We start from the raw sequence: 24,095 nt of genomic DNA, 5'->3' as shown, positions 1-24,095 counted from the left end.
AACGTTTCCATTTTTCTCACAAATACGTTTTCGTAAGTTTTTTTTTCTTCTTTGTACATTCGTCTTAAAGCCAGTTCGCGAGATCAGCGGGGCCTGGATTTTGTTTTCGAGAACTAAGCGAGATTGTTCCAATATAATTCCCCTCATTGCCTCAAATTGAAATCGCTCGCGTTCGTTCTATTCCGATGGTTTATTACGGCAAAAAAAGTTTTCATCTAAGAGATTAGACTTTTTTATATGAATGTTCATTTTCAAATCGGGTTTTACCTTTTTTAGGTCGCTTATTGTTTTGATTAAGAATGAATATTTTTTCCTCGAGTAGATTCACAAGGGTAAAAAATCTTATAGCGAGATCTGTAGCTTAAATATAATAATAACGCAACATAACCATTTGTAAGAGATATGGTCACTATACTTATAGGTAATCCAAACGTGTCATATATATAGTAAGATCTGTGCCTATAAACAAAGTCAATAAAGCAACCGTATCAATTGGTTATTCTGCAATACCCAGGCATTTTGTATACACCGGAAATGAGGACGATAACACAAAAACCTACATATTAATATTATGCATTCTACGAGTTTGGAAAAATAACCTTATTTCCTTTACCTTTCGACTCGATTAGCAAGTTCAAAAGGTAAAAAGAGAACCAACGAAGAAGGTTGTTCTAGTTTTTTTAATATAAATTATAATGCGTAGTGCACTCGTAGCGAAAGCTTTGCCTACGTCAGTACCTACGTGTTGCATAGACCCGTCTTAATTATGCAAATGTTCGCGCTCGCCGTGTCAGGTCAAGTTGGTCGGGTAGACAGCTGTTGCATTGTTATACGTCTTAGAACAATGTCTATAGTACGTTGTTTATTTGTGTAGCTCTGTCTTAGGACGAGGTCAATTTCACAATTAGTTTTTTAAAACGAGTTTCCACTGTCGTCATACATGTTTTGTTATTATTTCTTTTTCATAAATAATATGTTGGTTTGGATGACAATATGGAACACAGTCACAACCTTTATCAATCTTCACCAATACAAAACATTTTTTAATGCACAAAACCTAAGAGATGTATGAAAAAAATCAGTAATAATTTCGGTTCGTTTGAAGTTAGGCTTTTTAATAGTTTAAGGAAAAGAAATAGTTATTGTATAAGATGTTCAAGTTTTCTTTCATGTACTACATTTTTAAATCGTTATAAAATCTCTCTAATTAAAGCATTATGAAACTCCGCGCAGTAGTCAGATAAAAATTCAAAATGCCAAGCGCTACGCTACCACGGGGACTGTAAAACTTTAGCTATCGCTTTTTAAAGTAAGAATTATTTTATGTTAAACATTAAAATAGAATATTCTATGTTATTGAAGCACTTTTATTATTTTAAGTAACGATTTTCCATAAATTTTACTAACACACTTCATACCTTTCTATCTCTACCCAAAATATGTTTTGATGTCCACAGGAATTTCGGCAACAAAATCGTTCATCAATTTTTATGTCAACCTATATTGTCCTCTTAGAAATAATAATCTATTAAATTCAAGAAGATATTATATGTAACACATTATAAGATAACATCAAATATACATGTAAAAAGTCTAAACTTAATTGTAAAGTTAGGCAATAATTTATCAAGAAACTCTAATATAATTAAACAATTGAAGCTCATCAGTAAATTACAGCTCTATAGCGAGGCTGTACCCTCGTCATTCAGCACATATTAATCAGCCAAAACACTTCAAGACGTTTCCGCCTCTGTAAGCCTTTTAAACTAAGCAAATTAATCCCAAATTTCACTCTCCAGATGTAACTTTAAAACTTGGTTTATTACTGAAATGTATTTATTTAATTATGCATACAACAACTATGATAATAAATCTATTTTGTCAAATAATTTCGTAGTGATTTGTATTGACATACATTCGACTGAGGTTGAAAATTATTGGTTGTAAATAATATGTATTTCGGAGACCAACAGGTGAGATTATGGGCTTCGACTGAAGTAACACAAGTTTTTTTTTTATATATTGAAAAATCTAGCGCTTGACCACGATCTTACCCGATGAAGTGATGATGTGGTCTAAAGATCACACAAGGAACGATGAATCAAACCTTTTCGTTCGAACTCGCGGCACGTCTACTACATAAAGATGGATTCCAGTCGTATGTCTGAACGTCCGATGTAGAATGGTTAGAGAGCAGTGCAGTTCTGAAAGATCAAAAACAAATTTTTATCTAACCAAAAAACCAGATGTGTTCTACTTTGATAAAATCACTTACAAAAATAGAGCTATATAAAGACTGCGTTTTTTAAATAGTAAATAGTTTCTGTCAAAACAATAAAAATACGAAATCGGAGCATCTGTTGCACGGAACTGTGCGGAAATGCGCGGACGGATGACTTTTTTAAATGCTCGCATTTTGTTTGTTTGGAATAACGTTTGAATAAACGCTTCAACTTAGCATTTTAAAACGAGCTTATTGTTTACACAGCTACAGATATAACTACTACAAATATTGTACTTAAATGTAAAGTTACAAATTAAAAATCATAAAGCAAATATCAAGTATGGAACATAACTGAAAAAGTAAGGTGAAAAGATGGTGTCGAAAGAACGTCTCTCACAGTGTTATTCTTCCGTGGGTTTCTGAGATCAAAAGCTCCGTATCAAACATATTGTTATCTCTGTTTTATTAAAGACAATGACAGGGACGGAGCGTCGGTGGCTCAGGGGTTAAGCACTTGACTTGCAATCTGCAGATCTTGGGTTCGAATCCCGCCATGTACCAATGTGTTTTTCGATTTTCGATTTACATATGTACATTTATCCGACGTTCTTACGGTGAAGGAAAACATCGTGATGCAACCTGCACATATCTGAGAAGAAATTCAATGATATGTGTGAAGTCAACCAACCCGCACTTGGCCAGCATGGTTGACTATGGCCTAGTCACCTCTAACTTGGGGTAGGCTCCGGGCCTCTCAGTGGGGACGTATAGTGAGCTGATGATGAATGACAGGGATGAAGATATGTCCTATACAAAGATTTTGGTCTCAGAAACCCATGGTAATCATGTAATTTTTAAATCAATTCTTCAATTTACTTTCTTTTATTAGAAAAATATTCTCAGATATTATATCCTGAGTAAGCTAATTGCATCGAGTATCGTACCCTTAATATATTACGTACTTGACGGTCCCCTGAGCGTTGTAGACGGAAAGGCAAGATGTTGAACAAAAACAACCCTTCGCGGAACCCTAAATAATTAATTAAGCCTCGCGCCTGGCGTCGCTCTCCTTACACTCGAACTTTGACTGTAGAGAAACGGACTAGGCAAATACCAGTCATTGTACTAAATTCTGCTGCTTTTAGTGGTGGGTGAGATAATAATTACAATATATTTAAACACTTACGTCTTAATGAACGCCTTGTGAGTCAAAAATTTACAAACAGATAAAAAGTGTACACAAGCAAAGTGACAGAACTGATGGAGAATGAGCACGCTTGACTGGTCCTTTCTCTTAAAAGTCAAAGGCCCCAAGACACCACTCTTAACTGTACTTTGTAAACAGACATAAATTTCAACAAGGATCTACGGAATATTAATTATATGTGCCAAGAGAATTGTTGAGCGGTGAAAGATCCTAATGATTGTTGAATGATTTGAGTTTTGTTCTTTATATTTTTTAAGAATCAAAAGCATTTCTAATTATGACTACAACAAAACCTACACCCCCAAAAAGGTACGACGAGATTACGGATTTCCATTTGGCACAGTTTTCTTTTTATAATTTTTGGTTATATCGATTTTTGCATTAGAAATGAAATCCAGGTTTAACCAGTATTAAGGGTTTCAAATATTTTGGCGGCTCGGAACATAGTACGAGAATACAGTACACAATTATAGGTATAACGGAGTTAAAGGAACGCGGGGGGAGGGTACTGCGCAGCGTTCAGATGCCATTGAGCCCCTAATATATTTTAAATGGCCGTAGTAAGAGTTTAATATTTAGTTTAATTTGACAGTGGTAGATCCCGCAACAACAATATTTGTTGGGTGCACGAATGGGCCGGGTCGACCGGTGAAATACCACGAGCATACAAAGACAGGCGTTAAGTGGAAGCAATTCCGCGTAGTCTGATGAGTGTGGTGCCGGAGGCCTAATTTTAGTCCATGTTCCCTTCCCACCCTTTTTACAAGGACACAGAAAGGGGATATATCCTCTTCCTATGCATCCCCAAATCCCCCTTCTCTGTCGATTAAAGTTAGGCAACGCATCTGCAATTACGCATGTCTATGGGCAGCGGTTGCTTCGCTGTTTAGGCGGATTCAGGTGACCGATTGCTCGTTTGACATCTTATAATTCTTTTTTTTAAATAAAACAACTGGTAATATTTTTAACAGCTTTATTATACATCATAGTTTGTAACACAATACGATATAAGCATTTTCTATAACAGCATGCATACATTAATTCGCACCTAGCGCGTATCAACTACCCAGGACAAACTGAAATGAACTCTATCCCTTTGAAATAAGATGTATTATTAAATGACAAAACTGATCACAAATAAAAATACTAATGATGTGACAATTCATTGTGTAATTTATAGATATCGATATCGATTAAATCAAAAAAATTATAATCGATATGTCGATAATTCCAAACAAGGTATGGATAAAAATTGTATCTTTTTTGTTGAAATTATTTTTTTTAATTAATAACTAATGATAAAATACATACGTACTATATTATAATAAAAAAATCTAGTGATGTCCTATCTATCGATACTTTTCTATATAAGACAGTTTTGTCATTTAACATTACTTGATAAATGTTATATGATAGATAGACATTTTGAAATGTAGAGTACATTACATATAACATATTACGTATATCTACATATGTAAATACGATGATATATTAATTAACGGATCCGTATAAAGACTTCGCTAATAAAAAGCATAAAAAAAGAAAGTTATATATTTAAAAAAATATAAAGATCAATACCGTAAACCAAACCAACATATAAATATGTTATACACACTTTATTAGATTCCTAAAATGGGGTATTTTTATTACTTTACCAAGATTTTTTACCACTTAAATGAATTACAGCAGAAAATATTGTACTGAATTAAATTATTATTAATGAAAAACATCGATAACAAAGACCTCATACGGACCCATCTTTATTACACTAAAGGAATGATAAAAACATCGAAATTCACTATAAATTATAATTAACTCTAAATAATTTGAAATTCATTTTTAAACAAAAAATTCATTTTTTTTACATATTTAAATTAAAAAAATATATATATTAAAATAAAAATTATAAGATGGCTTAATAATAATGAGGATGAAAGGTGAATATTCAAAAAATGTATTACAGTAAAATTTGACTGGAGTGAAACTTGTTTTATATAGTTGTCTCTGTTTTGTCAAAATGAAAAAAAGAGATGGCCATATGTATCCAAGTGTCACTGGAGTGGAGTTCTATATGACATTTACTACATACTTTAGTGATGTCCAACATTAATAAACAATATCGATATTATTAGAGATTATATTATTAAGGATTATTTGGTGATAACAAACCATTCTATATATTTTTCAAATATTCTAAGCAATAATCCTAGTGAAAAATCTATAAAACAGACCTAAATTTAGAGAAAAATTGCTTTTTTTAAAATTTCTAATACACTATGAACATGAACATCAAAATTCGCCTTTTCATAGCCTTCTGACAATTATTTGCAAAAGCTGCAATAAGAGTATATCATCAATATGTTAGAAATTATTTTTCGAAAAAAACTACATTTTGAAAAAAAAAATTTTTGTGCAAATTAATAAGATTACCAATCGATTTAAATTAATTTTTTTCCTTTCTGAGATTCAAAAAAACGATTTAATTTATTTTTTCATATAGATGTATGTATAATTTAAACCAGGGATTCCCAAACTATTTTGGACAAGTGACCCCCTTTTCCAAAATGAACTATTACCTCAGACCCCCACATGGCCAAATTACCTACTTTTAAGATCAATTATTATTATTCATTCTGACTTAGGTCAAGAAGAAGACAGAGTGAGAATTAGCAATGCTTTAAGTTCGATATCGACCACTTTGGGAATCCCTTCAACTATGTATGACCTCGCATACATTATCAGCAAATATATAAAAAAAAATTATATAAATTCTCATAAAAGTATCTCGTGTTATGTAAATAGATGAAAGTGTACCGACAAATTATATACAAAATGTTTTAGATTTATGTAACACGCCATATCGTCTGATCCTTTAAAGTAGAACTGTCAGCGGCAAACTGAAATAAAAAAAATACTGTTTAAAAAATGATTACTGTATATATCAAGTTTCAATTAAAAACTTGTATAACTATATATTCATTATAAACAAACTACATATTTTGCTCTAAAACTAGTAAATTTAAAAATGATTCTGTTAAAATATTTTTTCTCGTACAGATTTCTCACAAACTTAACAAAAAAAATGTAAAAGTCAAATGGCCGCCATGTATAAAATTTAACATATTTTATGCCTTCAATTGGACTTATATTACATGTATGCTGATCCCGTAGAAATCTAGTGTTCATATATTTAGTAGAGTTTGCCGCAATACTGGCCCCAGGATTGTCATAGTTTAACCTTTTCCGTTTTTTTACTTTGTACTTTTTCTGTCACTGTTTAGTTTTCCGTTTGGTTGATTAAAAATATTTTTTTCTTAAGAAAAAAAATAAAAAAAGTTTAACTATGCCGCAACGCGCACTAACCAAGCAACCCCGAGGCCGGTGTTGCCACAACAGTTTTATCAAATTGAATGATCCAAGTGAATCATCGACTCTATAAATGTAGTGGCTTTAAGACGTAGTATTTTGTGCCTATTTGATTTTCGACATTTTAGCGCTGATGGTTTATAGCTGTGGTGTAGCTTCTAACTAATAATATAGATAGAATTAACGATCACATCAGAAGTGTTTAAATTTGAACGAATTGAAAGCTGTCAATTCCAAGTAATCACCTATCCATTTATATAGATCAGTAATATAAATACTTACAGTGTAAGCCGAGTCGCCAGTCTAGCATCGTGTCTCGTAAAGTCCGGAACGTCCGATGTACCTCACCCATTTGATCACATCATGGTCTGAGTAGTTCAGCTTCGGCTCAAACACCTTCAAATAACGGACCTAAGGGCAAAAATTATTATTAAATATTAATTTAAATTAGCAGTTGCCCACGACCTGCGAATAATAAAAAAAAATTTAGTAATAAATATAGCCTATTACACCCGGGGATAGTGTAGCTGTCTAACATTGGATTTCTCTAATCAATTTCAGAGACTGTTCAATGCAAACAATCAAATCTTTCTTCTTTATAATATTAGTATTGATATAACATTTATTGTTCTCTCTTTAGAAATTTTTAATTTTTGTATCTTAAACTGATCTTGAAATGTTAACAAAGTTAAAAAAAAACTAGTACAAGTATGTACAAATCTCAATATTACGCTAACAGATCTTCCAATATAGCGGATTTTTTTTTTTAAATCTGTTGCAAAGGTAAGCTTAAATATCATACTAATATTATAAATGTAAATGTTTAGATGGATGGATGGATGTTTATTTGTAGGTATCTCTAAAACATCTCAACGGATCTCAATGAAATTTAGCATAGATGTAGATCATAGTCTGGAAGAACACATACACTACTCATTAAGTTTTTTTTTTATTCCACGCGGACAGAATCGCGGGCGACAGCTAGTATTTAATAAATCTGAATAATACTATAGTATATTACCTTGAAACCAGAAGGTGCAAAAGGCACCTCAAAGCCCATGGAGATGGGTGGGCGCGTCCATTTCTTCTTAGTATCAGTTTCCAGGAGTTCAATCTCAGCAGATAACTGGGTTTCCTTCATACCAGCCATGCGCTTAATCCTGGAAGCATTTAAAAAAAATTGTCGATTTTTACATAGAAATAGTAAAAATATGAATATTTTTCTGTTCAAACTATATTCAATAGTATGAGAGACATTACAGACAAATAAAAAAGACATACGAAAACTTACTTCCAAACAATAGCATTCTCGGAGGCCTTATATTTTGCCTTCCCTTTAAGACAAATCAACTGAACTCCGCTCGTATTCAACGGAGTTGGAATCTTAACCTCAATCTTTTGTCCGAGCAGTGACGGCTTGAAGTTACTCTTCAAAACTACCTTCACTTCCATCTTAGTGCGACCAACTTCACGCACTAGAGGTATAACACGGAACGGCAGAGAGATATCTTTAGTTGTACGATATCTCATAAGTTCAAACTCTCCGTCTGGTGGTATGAACGAAATGGAGTGTTCCGTTTCGAATTTGCTGAGTTTCACACATTGATGGAACTGACAATCATCGATAACTACCACTGGCTTGCCAGAGCGAGCGCCCTCACTATCAGTGTTGCCAGATATACCACCTAGAATTAATAATATTATTTATTTAAAAATAGATAGATACTAGAGAACCTGGTATAGGTTATAAAATAACAAATCTACAAAAAATGAAATATTCTCATTTAAAAATTAGCATAATTATGTCTGCTTTGACATAATTTTAATAAACATATTGAACTATACAAAAATAGACAAAATAATAGACAATATGGCAGAGGAAGTCCAACAAAAAACTAAACTAAATAACTACTCACCATTACCCTTGCCTTTAGCTTCCATAACAATTTTGTCATTGATGCCAAACTTGCACTCGGGCATGCCGGAGAGGTAGGACTTCATCACCACCTTACCAGCCACATGAGCCGACAACACTTGACCTATTGTAAAAAATGTAATAAAATTAAATAATATACTGAAAGTACAAGGGTTTCAAAGGTTTCTTTTTTATTAAAAATAAATTATACATGTAAATAATCCTCTAAACTTATCTATATATATAAAAGAAAGTCGTGTTAGTTACACTATTTATAACTCAAGATTGGTCGAACTAATTTAGCTGAAAATTGATGGGCAGGTAGCTTAGAACTAGGAGACGGACATAGGAACATTTTTATCTTGTGTGCATTTTTTTTATTCCGCGCGGACGAAGTCGCGGGTAAAAGCTAGTTTCATGTAAAGGCAGTACAAAAAGTAAAAGTGTAGACAAAAGTTTGATTTTTTTTTAATCATACCTTGTGGAGACATAAGGAGGTTGACATACTCCAACACATCAAGGAATAATTCATTGCGTCTGTACTTTATACCTTCGCGACGCCAACCAATCTGTCCAGTCACCTGAAAAAAAAATTATAGATAAAAAATTATTCAAATTGGTAACATTACAATATTTTGTAGGTATGTAATTATTCATTTATTTTTAGTATTGTATTTAAACAAATGGACAATAGAACAATGGGCCTAAGTTTCAAAGATGTGGGAAAGGGATTGTCTGGACTTAATCTCTCTCTGTCCAACACTGTTCAATTTTTTTTATAAGAGAAGGGGGCAAACAAGCAGTGGGAACACCAAGGTGTTATAGTTATGTTGTGTATGTTGATTGCTAGATTTGTTAATTAAGAAGTCAAACATGTTTTTATTGAAGACATATCACAATAGACATCCCCACCGAAAGTATGTTTAGGCTTTCATCAAACGTGTGCTTAATGTGAGTAGTTGACATCACAGATCTTTGAATTTTTTGCATATATTATATACAGGTTATATATAAGCATAAGCAGCATACGCTAATGTTTTCCCATCAAATAAGAAGTAAGATGGTATACAATAGAATCTGCGTAATAGAACATATTGGTTGAAACATTATTCATTTGAAAGCCTTATCTATATATTTAAAAGAAAGTCGTGTTAGTTACACTATTTATAACTCGAGATCGGTCAACTGATTTAGCTGAAAATTGATAGGGAGGTAGCTTAGAACCAGGAAACGGACATAGGATAATTTTTACCCTGTTTTCTATTTTTTATTCCGCGCGTACGGATTCGCGGGTAAAAGCTTGTAAATTATACAATGATTATGAATGACAACTGAAAATTGCCAGCCTTTAAGGTTGTAAATGGTCTTTAATATTACCTGTGATGTAATCTGCGCTTGTTCTTCTTTAGAAGCAGACTTAATGCCCTGTTGTGTTATGAAAGTCTTAAGAACCCCAGTATCAGAGTTCTGAGGATAACCAAAGTCCAAGATCTCTACAAAAATAAAATAACAAGGATGTAAATAATTTTTTTAGTTTTCTCTACTTTATTTTTTCCACTACTTACCATCAAGCAACTCATAGATAAGAACAAAGTTATTCTTAATATTCTCTTCGGAGATCTTCCCGAAGTATGACTGCATGACATCAATAATCTTAAGCAGAAATTCAAACACCATTGCAGCATTCACATTTTGCTTGGTCACCGCTGCCAACCAGATGTTGGCACGCTGTTGATAAATTAATTACTGTTACAATAATATTCTCTTGCAAGATAACATCAGATTTAGATTTGAATAAGTTGGTATATAGCACATGAAGTTATAAAAATCAATATCACACAGTTACAGATTGATGTTTGCAACAATGTCATTAAATTATGTTACACATACTTTGTAAGAGCATAAATTGTATCTATTGTAGTGTAAAGAAAAAAATATTCAAGATTCTTTACTTGTGATCACATAAACTATTGTTGCACTTAATCAAAAGCATAAAATGTATAATTATGTAATTGTTAAAATTAAAATAGAAGGTTACTGGTTGACAATAAATCATACGAAATTCAGCAGTTATACAATAAAGAGAAAAATAGGGGCGTCATACATACCTTTATGTGAAAAAAAGACGTGCGAGCGATGTTCGTAACGGGCGATCGCACTTGCTGCCTGGCATGGATAACGTTCACCCTGAACGCATCCACTGCATTTCGTCCTATATCATCTCGATATACCCTCGAAATTAATACTTCGCCTTTATGGTTGTAGACAAATAAGCCACCAATCATCTTGACTTCAACTTAGGCTGTTGAAAAAAATACCCTTTAAACACTACCTTCTTCCAACTACGGTTTTATTCATTCAATGGGGTACTTTAATATAAGGGATAAGTCGATAAGCAAATCAATAGAACAGGATATGACCAATAAAATAAATTTTTAAGAGCTAACTCGAAGCAAGAACGTACAGATGATGTGCTTACCTAGTACAACCAAAAGGCAATCATCGAGAACGTACTATTTCCTAACTTTGTGTAATCTAATATAAGGGATCTAACGCTACCATTTTACTCTAAATTATTTTAATTATAAAATGATTAAACTTCGATACCCGCCCCCAAAATGAAACGTCAATAGCATCAATGAGTTGCAGAAACCAAAGACAATTCATAGACCTTTTACCAAAAAAGCGACATCTGTCAAGAAACGTTGCAAATAAAATAAAAAGAGTATTGCTTTTTTATAACTTTTATCAAAACATTTTGTGATATCACTCACTCAAAAATGATAATCTTTAATGTATATTACATCCACTTATTGTAACTGTACATAATCTAAGATGTAAGCAAAAGTAGTTTTAATTTTTGACAATATTATATTTAATAGGAGAGCAACCCTATTTGATGTTGAAAGCAAAATTTCTACTTTGTTTATGGTTCGTGAACTGGGTCGATTATGTCATGGCGGGTTAGATGTTTTCGGCGCTTATATTTACTGAATTTATTTTGAATAACGCCGTCAATGATCTCGTTTCCTACGCTTTTGTTTAAAACTTGTGGTATCTGCATTCTAGTGATCGTTCTATAACCCTTTCAAATGTTGAAACAATTGCAGATGGGCCTTCGCACGTTCATGCTTATCGCATCCAAAGTATGGAGTTGTTTTTGTTATATGTTTAGAAAGCAGTATCGAGCGGTAAATATAATATTTCAGAATTGAATCGTTAATTTGGTGAATTAGAAAAGTATAATGTGTGCCTACATGTGGTGTTTCCTTTGCAGTTGGCTCAGTATCAATCTGTCAAATATGAAATTTATCCTCTTTCACCAGTATCTCGACACAGGCTGAGTGAGTATAATCAGTTTTTATCAGTACCTTATTATTATTATTATTGCAAATGATAGAATGATTTGCAATGTATTTATCTTTAGGACGCATGTTATCGACTAATTCTCTTACGGATACGAAAGATACAATTTGCATGTACACTTTCACGTGTAAACAAGCGAATTTTTTAATAAATATTGTCAGGAAATATTTCACCGAATACTATAATATCCGACAACAGTTTCACTAATATTTTATGCAATATGTCTTTTATTCATCAATGGTATTGAATAACTTTTTTTTCGTCATACACTTTGTCTTGCTTATCATATTGATATTGTTATCTTTTATTACTAAACTGCAGGATACTTTCTTATATTACATCATTATTAGTGAAATAATTGCAAATAATATGTAGCCTTTGCTGGCAGTATTATCTTAAGTATTGAGATCATAATTGTTTGAGCTTTTGTAAGTCTTAAATGAAAATTACAGAAATAACTAATAGGAAGCTGGTAGTCATATTTGAAAATCAGTTTCATTTTTCAATATTTTTGTTTATCTTAAAAATGTATGTATAACATAATCTGTTCCACTAATATTAAGTATAGATCATCTATTGAAGTACTTTGCTTAATGAAAATATTAAAGTTGTTGTGGTTTGGAATGTAGCGATAACCTTCTTTCCAATTGGAATAGTAAAAATAACTATTTCAGATAAAAAATTTACAATTTGTTGTTTAAAAAATCAACAACATAATTCAAGATAAACCCAAAGGAATAGGCAAAGTCCACAGACCTCCATCCTCGGTCCTGACACACCTCTCTGGCTTCTACATTTATACATTAATATAAACATGCTTATTGGTTTCGGGTGCTCTTAACACATTCACTGCCAACTACACGGCGCCGTGGAGATGTGTGTGGCCGAGTACATGGCGCCATGTAGTTGGCAGTGAATGTGTTAATACCACCCTTCCTGAGTATTTTATCATTCAAAAATTATCATAATAATGATACCATCAGACAACTAAACACAACAAGTAAACTTTGATCGAGAACCACACTTGTAACAACAGTTAAGAGTGACACAGCATTTAAATTACAACTTAAAATTGCTGTGTCACTTTAAAAAGTGGCAGTGTTGATAACACAACTCACACTTGTAACTCAGAGGGATAGGCAAAGATCACATACCTCCATTTGATGTGGACAAATGAACCTCGGCAATCCACTTTTTGCCATTTCGAGAGACGGAATGTGACGGGATAATAGGGGTTTAAATATATAAAAAGTGGATGGGATTTAGCTTTGGAATGTATAAAGTAGTTGTTCTTTAAAATCCTGACTGTGTTGCAATTACTACTTATAGTCCTACATATAGTCTCCCTAGGAAATTCTACCTAAATACTTTTGTTTCTCCGATCACTAGATATGAGGCGACCCGGTGCTTATTTACCTTCTACTATAAAAATATGTTATGTGCATACTTTAAGAATTTATTTTTTGTTTCAGGTTTAGTAAAAAGAAAAATGCTTGTGTTAGATCTTGACGAAACACTAATACATTCGCACCATGATGCAATGCTGCGGCCGACTGTCAAACCTGGGACTCCCCCCGACTTTGTGCTCAAAGTCACCATAGACAAGCATCCTGTCAGATTCTTTGTACATAAAAGGCCACATGTCGACTACTTCCTAAATATAGTAAGTAAACCATATGTAAAAAAACAAAACTTAGAATCCAAAAAGCAAGTAGACCTATTTTTGTGAAAGATGAGTAACTAATTGGACATTGTATCAAAAAAAACTTATGTAGTCATTTCCTTTATAGTTTTTCTTATAGTACAAATATATGTTATACAATATTCTTCTCTGTCTATTTTGTATGGAGATTTGTACTAGAACCATACGAATTGGAAATCTGAAATGACTATGTTAGGGGGGTCTGTTGTGTTTGTTGTTTAATTTATAGGAACTAAATAAGTTTTAAACACTGTTCCAGGTGTCACAATGGTATGAGCTAGTGGTGTTTACAGCCTCAATGGAGATATATGGTGCAGCGGTGGCAGACAAACTAGACAACGGTCGGGGCATACTACGGCGTCGGTTTTACAGGTAGTGAAGAATTATATTTTCTTAATTTTTTTATAACCTGCAAGTGTATTGTTGGTGAAAAAAGTTTTGATTGATGGATTTATGTATTGGCTAATATATAATGGTGGTTTGATAACATGAATGTATTTAAAAACCTTGATGTGTCAAATAGTTACTAGAAAAGTGCAAATTTCAACAAAAATTATTAGCTTGAAAGTATAAAGAAAAAATGTGGTAACTATGTTACTATATGGCACGGGTTGATGCATTTTTATTAGAAATGTACTTTTACACTTACCATACATTTTATAGCAAGTAATGCAACTGACTGACGCCAGTGAGCTCATACAGTCTGCCAGACTAGTGCTACTGTACTGGGGTAATGTAAACCAGGCATTTTATTACTATGATAAAATTTTGATTTGCAGACAACACTGCACGCCGGAGCACGGCTCGTACACAAAGAACCTGTCGTCAATATGTGACGACTTAAACAGGGTGTTCATACTCGACAACTCACCGGGTGCATATAGAGACTTTCCAGGTATTTAACTTTCTTTGACTATTGTATTTAATTTACTGCTAGGATTGTGCCTATCCTGCTAAGTATTCTATCAGTGTTGTTAAACCCTTTTTCCACTATGTGCACTGGTTTAGTCGTTTAGTGTAGATTTCTGTACTAAAACTACATTAAGAGTCTTCAATTTTGTGTCAATATTATTGTTAGTTTGTCTTGTATTTCAGATAACGCGATACCAATAAAGTCATGGTTCTCGGACCCGCTGGACGTGGCGCTGCTGAATCTGCTGCCGGTGCTGGACGCACTGCGTTTCACGCACGACGTGCGCTCCGTGCTCTCACGCAACTTGCACCTCAACCGCCTCTGGTATCCCCAGGTGAGCTGCTGATGTCACGCCTTTGCCTATGATTGCCAACCTCTGATAATGATTGCCAACTACTGACAATGATTGCCAACTACTGACAATGATTGCCAACTACTGACAATGATTGCCAACTACTGACAATGATTGCCAACTACTGACAATGATTGCCAACTACTGACAATGATTGCCAACTACTGGCCATGATTGCCAACTGCTGCCAACTATTAGTAAATATTGCCAAGTATTGTCTACTATTGCCAACAGTTTAATATGTTTAGTATCAGACATTGGCGGTCCTACGGGATCTAAGAGAAACACAAGCTCCCATATTCTTATGTCTTCTTCAAATAGACGGATCAGATCAGACAAATATGACTACTCCTAATTAGGGGTGACTAGGTCATAGTCAACCACGCTGGCTCAGTGCGGGTTGAGTTCACATATATCTTCGCAGATAGGTGCAGATTGAATAAATGTTTTCCTTCATATTCAATTGAATGAATGAGTACAATTATATGAGTAAAATTAAGTCAATTTTTTTTCTTTCTCTTTTCAGATATAAACCGGCTTATGTACAAAATGTGTGGCGCGGTAACAACGCCCGAACCTATTTATTTTGTCACTTGTTAAGATCCCAGCTTCTATTCAAATATACATATAGAAATAACGTAGATAAATGGGTTTAAAAAAGTTTTTTTTTATATATAAATAAATAAATGTGATTAGCGTTTATACATAGACTATGTATGTTAGCCTACTGATGTAGACGGACATTATCTGTGGTTACGAGTGAACTCTACGCGTCTCTTTCATATCGCCTATGAGTGAGATAGACGTATATATTTCCAGTTATATGTTAAAACTTATCTGTCAACAGTGTGTTAATCAAAATGGCGAACGGGAAATGTCACTAAAGTCACATTTTCCCGCTTAAAAGTTAATCGACGTTTGTGAAATATGTTTTGAAATTAGTTTAATTTTAATTATTGTTAATTTGAATAATTTTTTTTAACATTTTTGTCTGAAATAGAAATAAAACTGCCCTTGCAATTAAAATAATCAAATTAAGTTTGATATAATAGTTCCGATCTTTTTTTATAGCTAAAAGCAGATATTTTTTATTTCATACTAAAATTTTATTTACTTTAAATAAATTCCATTTTTTGTGTAAACGAATCATTACCTTTTAATTATATATTGATTGATTTTTTTTTTAGCTTCAAAAATGACGTCAATTTTTTTTTTTGGAAATTAATTTGGTGGTAATCATACAATGGCATGGAATTGTTCTTTTTTTTTTTCAAACGTAATATTTTTAATAAAAAGCTATAATTTCATGAAATAAATATACGCTTATAAATTACACTTTTGTTAAATAAGAAAAATATTTTATGTTCTTATAAAGTATTTGACTTTTTTTTATTAAATTTAAATAACAAAATAAAAACTCTAATTTGTCAGGTTTATGATGTTTTCAAAATGACCAAAATCTAAATTAAAAAAAAACTTCAGATTTTTTTTTAAATACTACAATTTTCATACATGCCTGTTACAGTACTGCCAAATGGAACCACTTGATACGAAAAATAAAAAAATGGCAATTTTTTTTGTATATTTCCGTTTATGTTACTTTAGTGTAATATATCATAACATATATGTTACAGTCATACTTTTTAATATTGAATTAATTTTTTTTTATATAACTCGATACCATTAGATGTTGTAAATATAATTTTAATCTACGATTTGCCTGATTTCATTACAATTTTGTCTTTTACCAGACAACAAAATGATGAATAAAAAAAGGCAAATCGCTTTCTAGTACTTTAATACCATTTATTTTAAGGCAAATGCGCTGTGAATATAAATGCAGGCCTACATAAAGACGGTACAAAAAATAAAACGTATTTGAAATAAATTATATTGGTAACCCATTTCTTTCAAAATTCAGAAAACATGATTATCTGAATATAATACTACGCCTTCCGATTTTTCTTTTTTTATTTTTTTTTTTTACTTTTTTTTAACAATTAACTAAGTAGCTAAGGTACTGTCTCAGTGTGGCGCCTGATTTATGACAATACAGTAGTAATACTAGAACTATCATGTACAAAATAATCCTAATATGTTGATTTTCTGTCTGCTCGTGGAAGTTGGTTTAGCTTCTATATAAAGTTATTAAAAAAAAATAGGTGGAATTCTGTAAATTATGAAAAAGATTACAAAAAAATTCTTGTTTAAACATTTTTTAAAAATGAAAAAATCAATGCTTTAAAAGTCTGTGGTATTGCGATAAAATATGTTTGTCTATGATTACTAAGTGTATGTGCTATAAAACAAAGTGTAAATACATCCAAGTTTTATTATTATTTTGTGGTAAATGTATTGATTAACGAAAAATTAAGCAATTTTTTCTTTTTTTTTTTTCCTTTTTCAAAAATACAAATAATCTGTCTTTAATAATAGACAACTTTAAAGGATTTGCAAACATTTTTGGTCGCGTTAATTTTCAAACTCCTCTCTATTCGCGAATTAAATAGCAATTTTATAAGGAACGACAGGGTTGAGCTTTAAGTCTTGTTTTCATCAAAGTTAGCTAAATTAGCGTTCACAGAGCAGACAATAAAAAAAATTAAATTGTTACATTGTATCTATTTGTTATTCTGACTCCGAAGTTCACTGCATTTGTTGTTGCGACGTATGTTTTATTGTGTGCGTTGGAGAGACAGCCAATGGGAGCGCTCGCTATCACGCACACAAACGCACCAACCAACCAGAAGTCGTTCGTGAGACAAAAACTTTATTATCTGTCATCGTAACCGTGAAGTAACCAGATTTTATTTGGATGTTCAAGAAAAACGTGACTACAGTAGTTTTTTTTTGGTAATATTTTCGAAGTGAGTAAAAAATTACACTTTTTAAAAATGCTCATTTTTTTATTGAATATTTAATTTTATACCATGATTCCATTATATCGAGGTTTTTTTTTTCTTTTATTATATTAATTATATCAAATTTGAAATTAAATTTATTTCAGTCAGTTGTATTTAAAAACTGTATGCTCTTTACTTAATTATTCGGCTTAGTTGATTTTTTAGGGATTTTTAAGAGCATTCTACAGAAAGTGTTGAAACCAAATACTTGAAATACGTAGTTGTTTTATAAAATAATGAAAAAAATATAGTCAATATTACTCGTTGGCTGGCTCTGAACTGATTGTGGACCTCCAAGTATTACTAAAATACAGTATTCGGTGGATAGTTCCAAGCTTATATTTTTCGTATCGTTTTCAGCACTTAGACCCTTTTTCCACTTAGCAGCGGGCCGTGTGCAGCTAACTGCTGAATGGAAAAACACTTAGCTTGGTCTCGGTTCAGCAGTTGTTTATTAAGGTATTTCCAGACTAAATAAGACCATTATCTATCCACATTTATCGTCGGTTAAAACACATTTCGTCACTTAACGAAAATTTAAAAAGTTATCTATAGTTTTCGTCTGAATATACTTTATTAAATATTTCGTAAATTGTGAGCGAATTTACACTCACCTTTTATGACAAATTTTCTACTGTTTTTGTATAGGGGGTTTGTAATTTTAGCGTGAGAAACGTAGCATCGTCATTTCTTCTAGTGATACAAAATTTTTGTACGTTTTGAAACATGCTGTATATAAATACTAAACGGTATAAAAAGTGTAACATTTTATCATTGTACAGTCATTTTATAGGGAAAAATTAAGATGATTAGACTAATCATGCATTGGATATACTTGTTCAAAAATGAATTTGTATGACGATGTTACGTGGGTAGTGCTAAATTTTACGTACACAATGTAAATCTACCTTTAGTTCTATATATAGTCTTATCGGAGAAAAAACTTAAAATTATGTTTATTTCTCTAATTGTAAATAGTATTCATATCAAGTGTAAAATCTTTAAAAACAATTGATTCATTTACAAAATGAGATTAGAAAGTGTTTCATTTGCAATCCAACTAAATTCACATTTACCATTGTAACTTCATATGCGTTTTGTAGAATTCTGAACCTAACGAGTTTCCACTGGCAACAGTCCCGTAAAACATTATTTGTAAATCTTTTTTAAAACAATGAAATAGATGACAATATTTGTACAGCTGTTGCCGCAGTGGAAATGCACATTAAACTGTATAAATACTTGTACAAATATCTGACCAATATATCTGTAAAATGACAGCCATTTTTTTTAAATTGCGAACGATTGCTATAATTTCCGCCAATCAGCTGGCTGCATTATCGACAGTGGCGACATATATCATTTCACAGATAATTTGGTCGGTGTAAACGTTTCGTATTATGTTTTTAAATACTGGAAAACAATTTAAACATACTCCCAAATATTGGACACATGTATAAATAAGTAAACAAACACAATGCATAGCACAATGAAAAAAATAATATTTTTTTATTCATCCATCATAATCCTTGTTTCCTTATTTATGGATGAAATAGATAAACAATGTGATTTATGCGTTTAATGTTTTAATTCAATTAGCAACTAATGTGAAAATTGAGGCAATTTCAAATATACATCTTAAACATTTTTAACACTATGTTGAATTTTGTATGTAGTCCCTTACTGTCCTACTGTTTATTTCTTATATTAATATAATATTTACAAACAGTATGTATTTAATATTAATGTACATAATTGTATGTTTTAAATTAAAAAGAAAATTGCTTTTAGAGTTCAGGTTTTCTAAAATATCTGACAATTTTAATGTTTAATTTTCTTTGATTTATTGCCGTAAACAATAAAATGTTTTTTGGATTGCAACAAAATAATTGTAATGACGATAAAAATTTTAATTTGCTGTTTAAATTTGAAATTGCCTTGACCGTTAGTTTATTTTGCAGTAGAGAACCAATGTAAACCAGCCGTACTGGCTACTTGTGTCGAGATAAAGAAATTGTTAAACAATTTTATGGTCTCATGATGATCAAAGTTCAAAACGATTTGTAAAATAGCAATATTAAAATCGATTTTAAAACTATATTGGTTTCTTTCATTTTATTCTTGTCATGAAACTTATCGGACTTTCTGATGATTCGTAAGACATCACCTTTTAGAATATTAATCGAGCTTATGTTGTCTATAAAAGTGTAAGCCAAAAACATTTTGAAATTTGCAAGTTTCAATTTTTTTGTTGTGAAATAGTAGGTCTTGTTTTTATAGCAACAGTATCCCTCTAGTAGACCTCGTTACCGCTTACGGGCATATATTCTTTGTTAAAAATGTTGGGCAATTAAAACAACTGAATTACTTCATCAAACCTTTAATTTCAATACTCTGTTTAATTTTATTTTCAATGAAAATTGTTCACAAAATCACATTTTTACATTGTCTACAAACATTTTCATAAAGGCTTTTTATTTTTTTATTGATGCAATGTCTTTCTAATATTTTGTTGTACATTTTCTGCCAAAAAATGTAAAGTTTGTGTAGGCCATGCATATTTTGTAAGCATCAGGATACATTCAAAAATAATCATAAAAATGAGGAAGCATAACTCCAGTTTGTCGTTTTGTTTATTAAAAAAAAAAAATTCAAACTACTCTCAGTAAACAAAAATTGTGTGCATTATGAATGAAAAGAAAACCAAAAATTTTTTATAATTAATAGTTTGTGGTGAAAATATGAAGATGATGAATTCAAGATGTTTGACTTTTTTTTATTCTTTCTGTATTTTAGAAAAATGGTGTAAAAGATGGATTTTCACAATAAGAAATTATCTATTATTAATCTATGTCAAAGAATTAGCCAAAGAATATTTGTTTTATTGCATTTTTTTTCTTAAATGAATCATGTATGTTTTAAGCATATTATAATCTAATTAAACCATGGTTTACTTCATATATACACAAACTATCTCAATCAAAACATTGATGTTAACACAACCTGTTTTTATGTACACAAAATAGGCTTACTAAGTTAATTATTTGCTCACTGGACTCCCGGGTAGGGTTATTTTGTATTTTTGTGTATCAAAATTATTCCTTACTATAAAAATTACGATTTCTAAAACAAGTAACATGCTGTTGAAAAGTTTTAAGAATTTGTAAAATATAAAACATGTGACTTTTCAAAATCTTATCAGAAATAAAGGTATACAATGAGTAAAATTTAACCAGACGAAAGTATTTCTACCTTCTAAAAATAGTATTTTCAAGTCCTTAAAATCAAGCAATATAATTGTCTCAAATACTATTACTTTTTTATGTTTTATTGCAACAAACTGTCATAATAAATTTTTGTCATCATCTCTTTGAGATGACTCATCATAAATATCTATGTAAAGAAAAAATCAATTGCTATTATCAGCATTTTTAAGTCAAATTGTTTAGTTAGAACTGAAAATATGTAATAGAAATCTTATACTTAGTCCATTTTATGAAAAGGAAACCAACAGTTGAATAATTTTACCAATTTCAGGTAACATATTAACCTGCAAATAGGATTGTTTGTAACACTAGTAAACTACATTTTATAGTCACAGATGTATTCAATTCAAGAATATATCACAAACAGCTTGTACAGATAAATTTCTAAATTTGTGATGTTACTAAAAATTTATTCTCTATTATCATTTGAATGACACAGTCAAATGTTTAAAACTTATTTAAAAATAATCTTCCCAAATAAGTTGCTATAAAACTAGTGTGGCTCTACGCAACATCTTTTAAACAACTCATACTTCAAATTACAACTGTACATGTTGATTGTTAACAATAGCTTTGAATAAATCAAATTTATGATACAGAAAATGCTTTTTCAGAAAAAGATTTTACATAAGCCTCATGTAACTTGTTAACAAAATCAGCGTCATGTTTAAGAAGATAGTTGAAAGCTTGAAGCAGTTGATTCCTAGTTAAAGGTTCGGGCGATGGCTGGACATCACCTCCCGAGGTAACAGTGAACATTGTCGGAGGCATCAGAGCTGGCTTCTGCTGAGCAGCCAGAGGATTACCCAAAGGAAACATTCCCACCTCTTCATATTTACCATTAAAAGAGCTTACCGGATGACCGAGGTCCTGAGATTGATTCAAATACGATGCCAATGGTGATGTTGGCTTGGGTGATGAAATATGCATAAGATTCAGTTCACTCTCTAAAGGATTGGGACCATTGGCGTCCACTGTATCTAACGGCATCTTTTGCATATTGGATATCCTTTGCTGGCCTTGTGAGTCAACTGGTGTGGATTTTAGTGGAAATCCAGTATTCTGCCTCATTGCAGTATCCAAAGGAATGACACCATTAGCATTTTGACTCTCCTGCGGAGTGACAGATCTTTGCTGTTTCTCTATGTGTTCCACTGTATGTGCAGGGTTACTCATCAGCCTTTGCAGAAGCAACGGTCCTTCGCGAGAGTCGGACGGCCGCGGACCGAACACGCCAGGTGACGGGAGGGAAGACACTGCTGGCATTTGCGCAGCGGCGCCGCTACCAGCCTTAGCAAAGAAATCCATTACGCTTTGCGACGTCATATCGGGAGCTCTAGACGGTGTTGATTCATTTTTGTTCGTTAGACCTTTGTTAGATTTAAAATCATCTTGAGCTTTGCTCAGCATTGAAAATATATCAACTGGAGCACTAGAATTAGTGGGTGCATTATATACAGGATTTTGCGACATATTTTCAACCGGTTTCATCGAATCTTTAACTATAGAATTCAACTTTGTGGCCACCCTAACGCACTCGTCTTTATCGTAAAACCATATGCCGTAAATACGACACTTGGAGTTCCTATAAAGCAGGAAAGGCTCCTTTAATTGTAACTCTATTCCTTTCGATACTGGTTCAATTAAATTATTTGTATTCAATCTGTTCATAATTACCAAACTATGATACGGTTCACCATTTCTACTGTACACAAACAATGCACCTTCGATGTTAGTTTTCTCCCATTCCTGTTCTTCGAATGTATACAGAGCAACGTGGGTAGCACTATCGATTATTTCCCGCGCATATGGATCTGCCCTCCTTAAAGCTGTTAAATTCATTCGTACGTCAGCCATTTTATCGCAACTAAAACTACTTTTTACACAACGAGCATCACAATAAAATGACAAGAAGCGAGAATAAGTTTTTCGCCATATTTGTTAACGTTCCATTTTCTGTAAAAATTAAAGCGCATATAAAATATGCAAGTAAATGTAATAAAATTACGAAAAATTAGAAGGTAGTTTTAAATTATTTTATAGATATATTATTTTAATTCGTTCGAGCGCCCCATTGGTTTATAACAAGACTGTTCTGCAAAAAGGTGTAGTTTAACAAACAAAAACCATGGTTTCATTATGTATAAAATATATAAGAGATTTTTCGAGAGATTTGAATAAATGTAAATTAATTTGGAAATTTTAAAACCTAAACCTAGCGCCAAAACTGCGATAGAGGTAAGTTAAATGACATCGTCATACTTTCGACCAAGAAATCTGTGGTACACAGTTGTACACGGTATTCTCAGGCATACTGTATAAAATCGTTGTATTCTTAAAAATTGCTCATACAGTTTATATCAATTATCATCACAAGATGATGGAATATTTGAGGACATTCAAGTATTGTGTTTTGTGAGAGGTTAGGAGGATTCTAAACTAAGCTATACTGAAATTTATTGTGGGTAGATTACATTTTGCGGGCCCGCTTCTGAGGCGAGAAAAAGTACCTTTATTTAGGAAGGCTATACATATATAATGACTGCCGAGTTTTATTTGCTTTTTGTCGTCGTCATTTTTTTTCTCAAGTTTTGTAATAAAAATAACACTTGTACAGTGTACGCTTTTCTAGTAAAAGAGATTTCTAATAGAAAAATTACATATAAATTGTATTGTATTTTACACTTAACTTAAGCCTGTTATCAATAAAATTACTAAGTTGCGTCAGCAGTTAACTTTATTTCGTTATCAATCTCCTTTTGTTTAATTCTCTGTGGCAGTTGAGACCGAATGTCGAATGTATTCGGGTGACACATGGCACAAACATCAAACTTTAAAGTGGCATATAAAAGTTTTTTGAACTTTTTAAACTTTATGTTTA

The 24,095-nt window shown here is 32.0% G+C and overlaps 3 protein-coding genes across 5 annotated transcripts; 1 reads left to right on the top strand and 2 right to left on the bottom strand.

Annotated features, from left to right (window-relative positions):
- Nucleotides 1-6,076: 6,076 nt before the first annotated feature.
- Nucleotides 6,077-11,352, bottom strand: LOC106709189 (AP-2 complex subunit mu). Of its 2 annotated transcripts, none has more exons than XM_045680592.1 (10): nt 11,192-11,352; nt 10,821-11,014; nt 10,278-10,440; nt 10,090-10,205; nt 9,191-9,293; nt 8,714-8,836; nt 8,089-8,482; nt 7,819-7,957; nt 7,076-7,208; nt 6,077-6,328 (listed from the first exon to the last, which is right to left on the bottom strand). In XM_045680592.1, exons 2-9 carry the CDS (start codon nt 10,995-10,997, stop codon nt 7,101-7,103), a joined length of 1,323 nt encoding a protein of 440 aa, XP_045536548.1. In that variant the 5' UTR covers nt 10,998-11,014; nt 11,192-11,352; the 3' UTR covers nt 6,077-6,328; nt 7,076-7,100. The 2 variants fall into 2 exon arrangements, with proteins under 2 accessions (XP_045536548.1, XP_045536547.1); XM_045680591.1 differs by having other exon boundaries at nt 7,080-7,208.
- Nucleotides 11,353-11,650: 298 nt separating this feature from the next.
- On the top strand, nt 11,651-15,998 carry LOC106709197 (CTD nuclear envelope phosphatase 1 homolog). Of its 2 annotated transcripts, XM_014500916.2 has the most exons (8): nt 11,656-11,675; nt 11,823-11,903; nt 11,990-12,056; nt 13,551-13,741; nt 14,040-14,152; nt 14,560-14,675; nt 14,876-15,027; nt 15,572-15,998. In XM_014500916.2, exons 1-8 carry the CDS (start codon nt 11,664-11,666, stop codon nt 15,575-15,577), a joined length of 738 nt encoding a protein of 245 aa, XP_014356402.1. In that variant the 5' UTR covers nt 11,656-11,663; the 3' UTR covers nt 15,578-15,998. The 2 variants fall into 2 exon arrangements, with proteins under 2 accessions (XP_014356401.1, XP_014356402.1); XM_014500915.2 differs by having other exon boundaries at nt 11,651-11,903.
- Nucleotides 15,999-21,633: 5,635 nt separating this feature from the next.
- LOC106709192 (mRNA-decapping enzyme 1A) lies at nt 21,634-23,182 on the bottom strand. Its single transcript, XM_014500906.2, has one exon. The coding sequence runs from the start codon at nt 23,069-23,071 to the stop codon at nt 21,803-21,805; it is 1,269 nt and encodes a 422-aa protein (XP_014356392.1). The 5' UTR covers nt 23,072-23,182; the 3' UTR covers nt 21,634-21,802.
- Nucleotides 23,183-24,095: the final 913 nt, after the last annotated feature.

The sequence above is a fragment of the Papilio machaon genome, chromosome 13, assembly GCF_912999745.1.
Source record: "Papilio machaon chromosome 13, ilPapMach1.1, whole genome shotgun sequence".
NCBI lineage: Eukaryota > Metazoa > Arthropoda > Insecta > Lepidoptera > Papilionidae > Papilio > Papilio machaon.
This window is presented reverse-complemented; position numbering and strand designations above follow the sequence as displayed.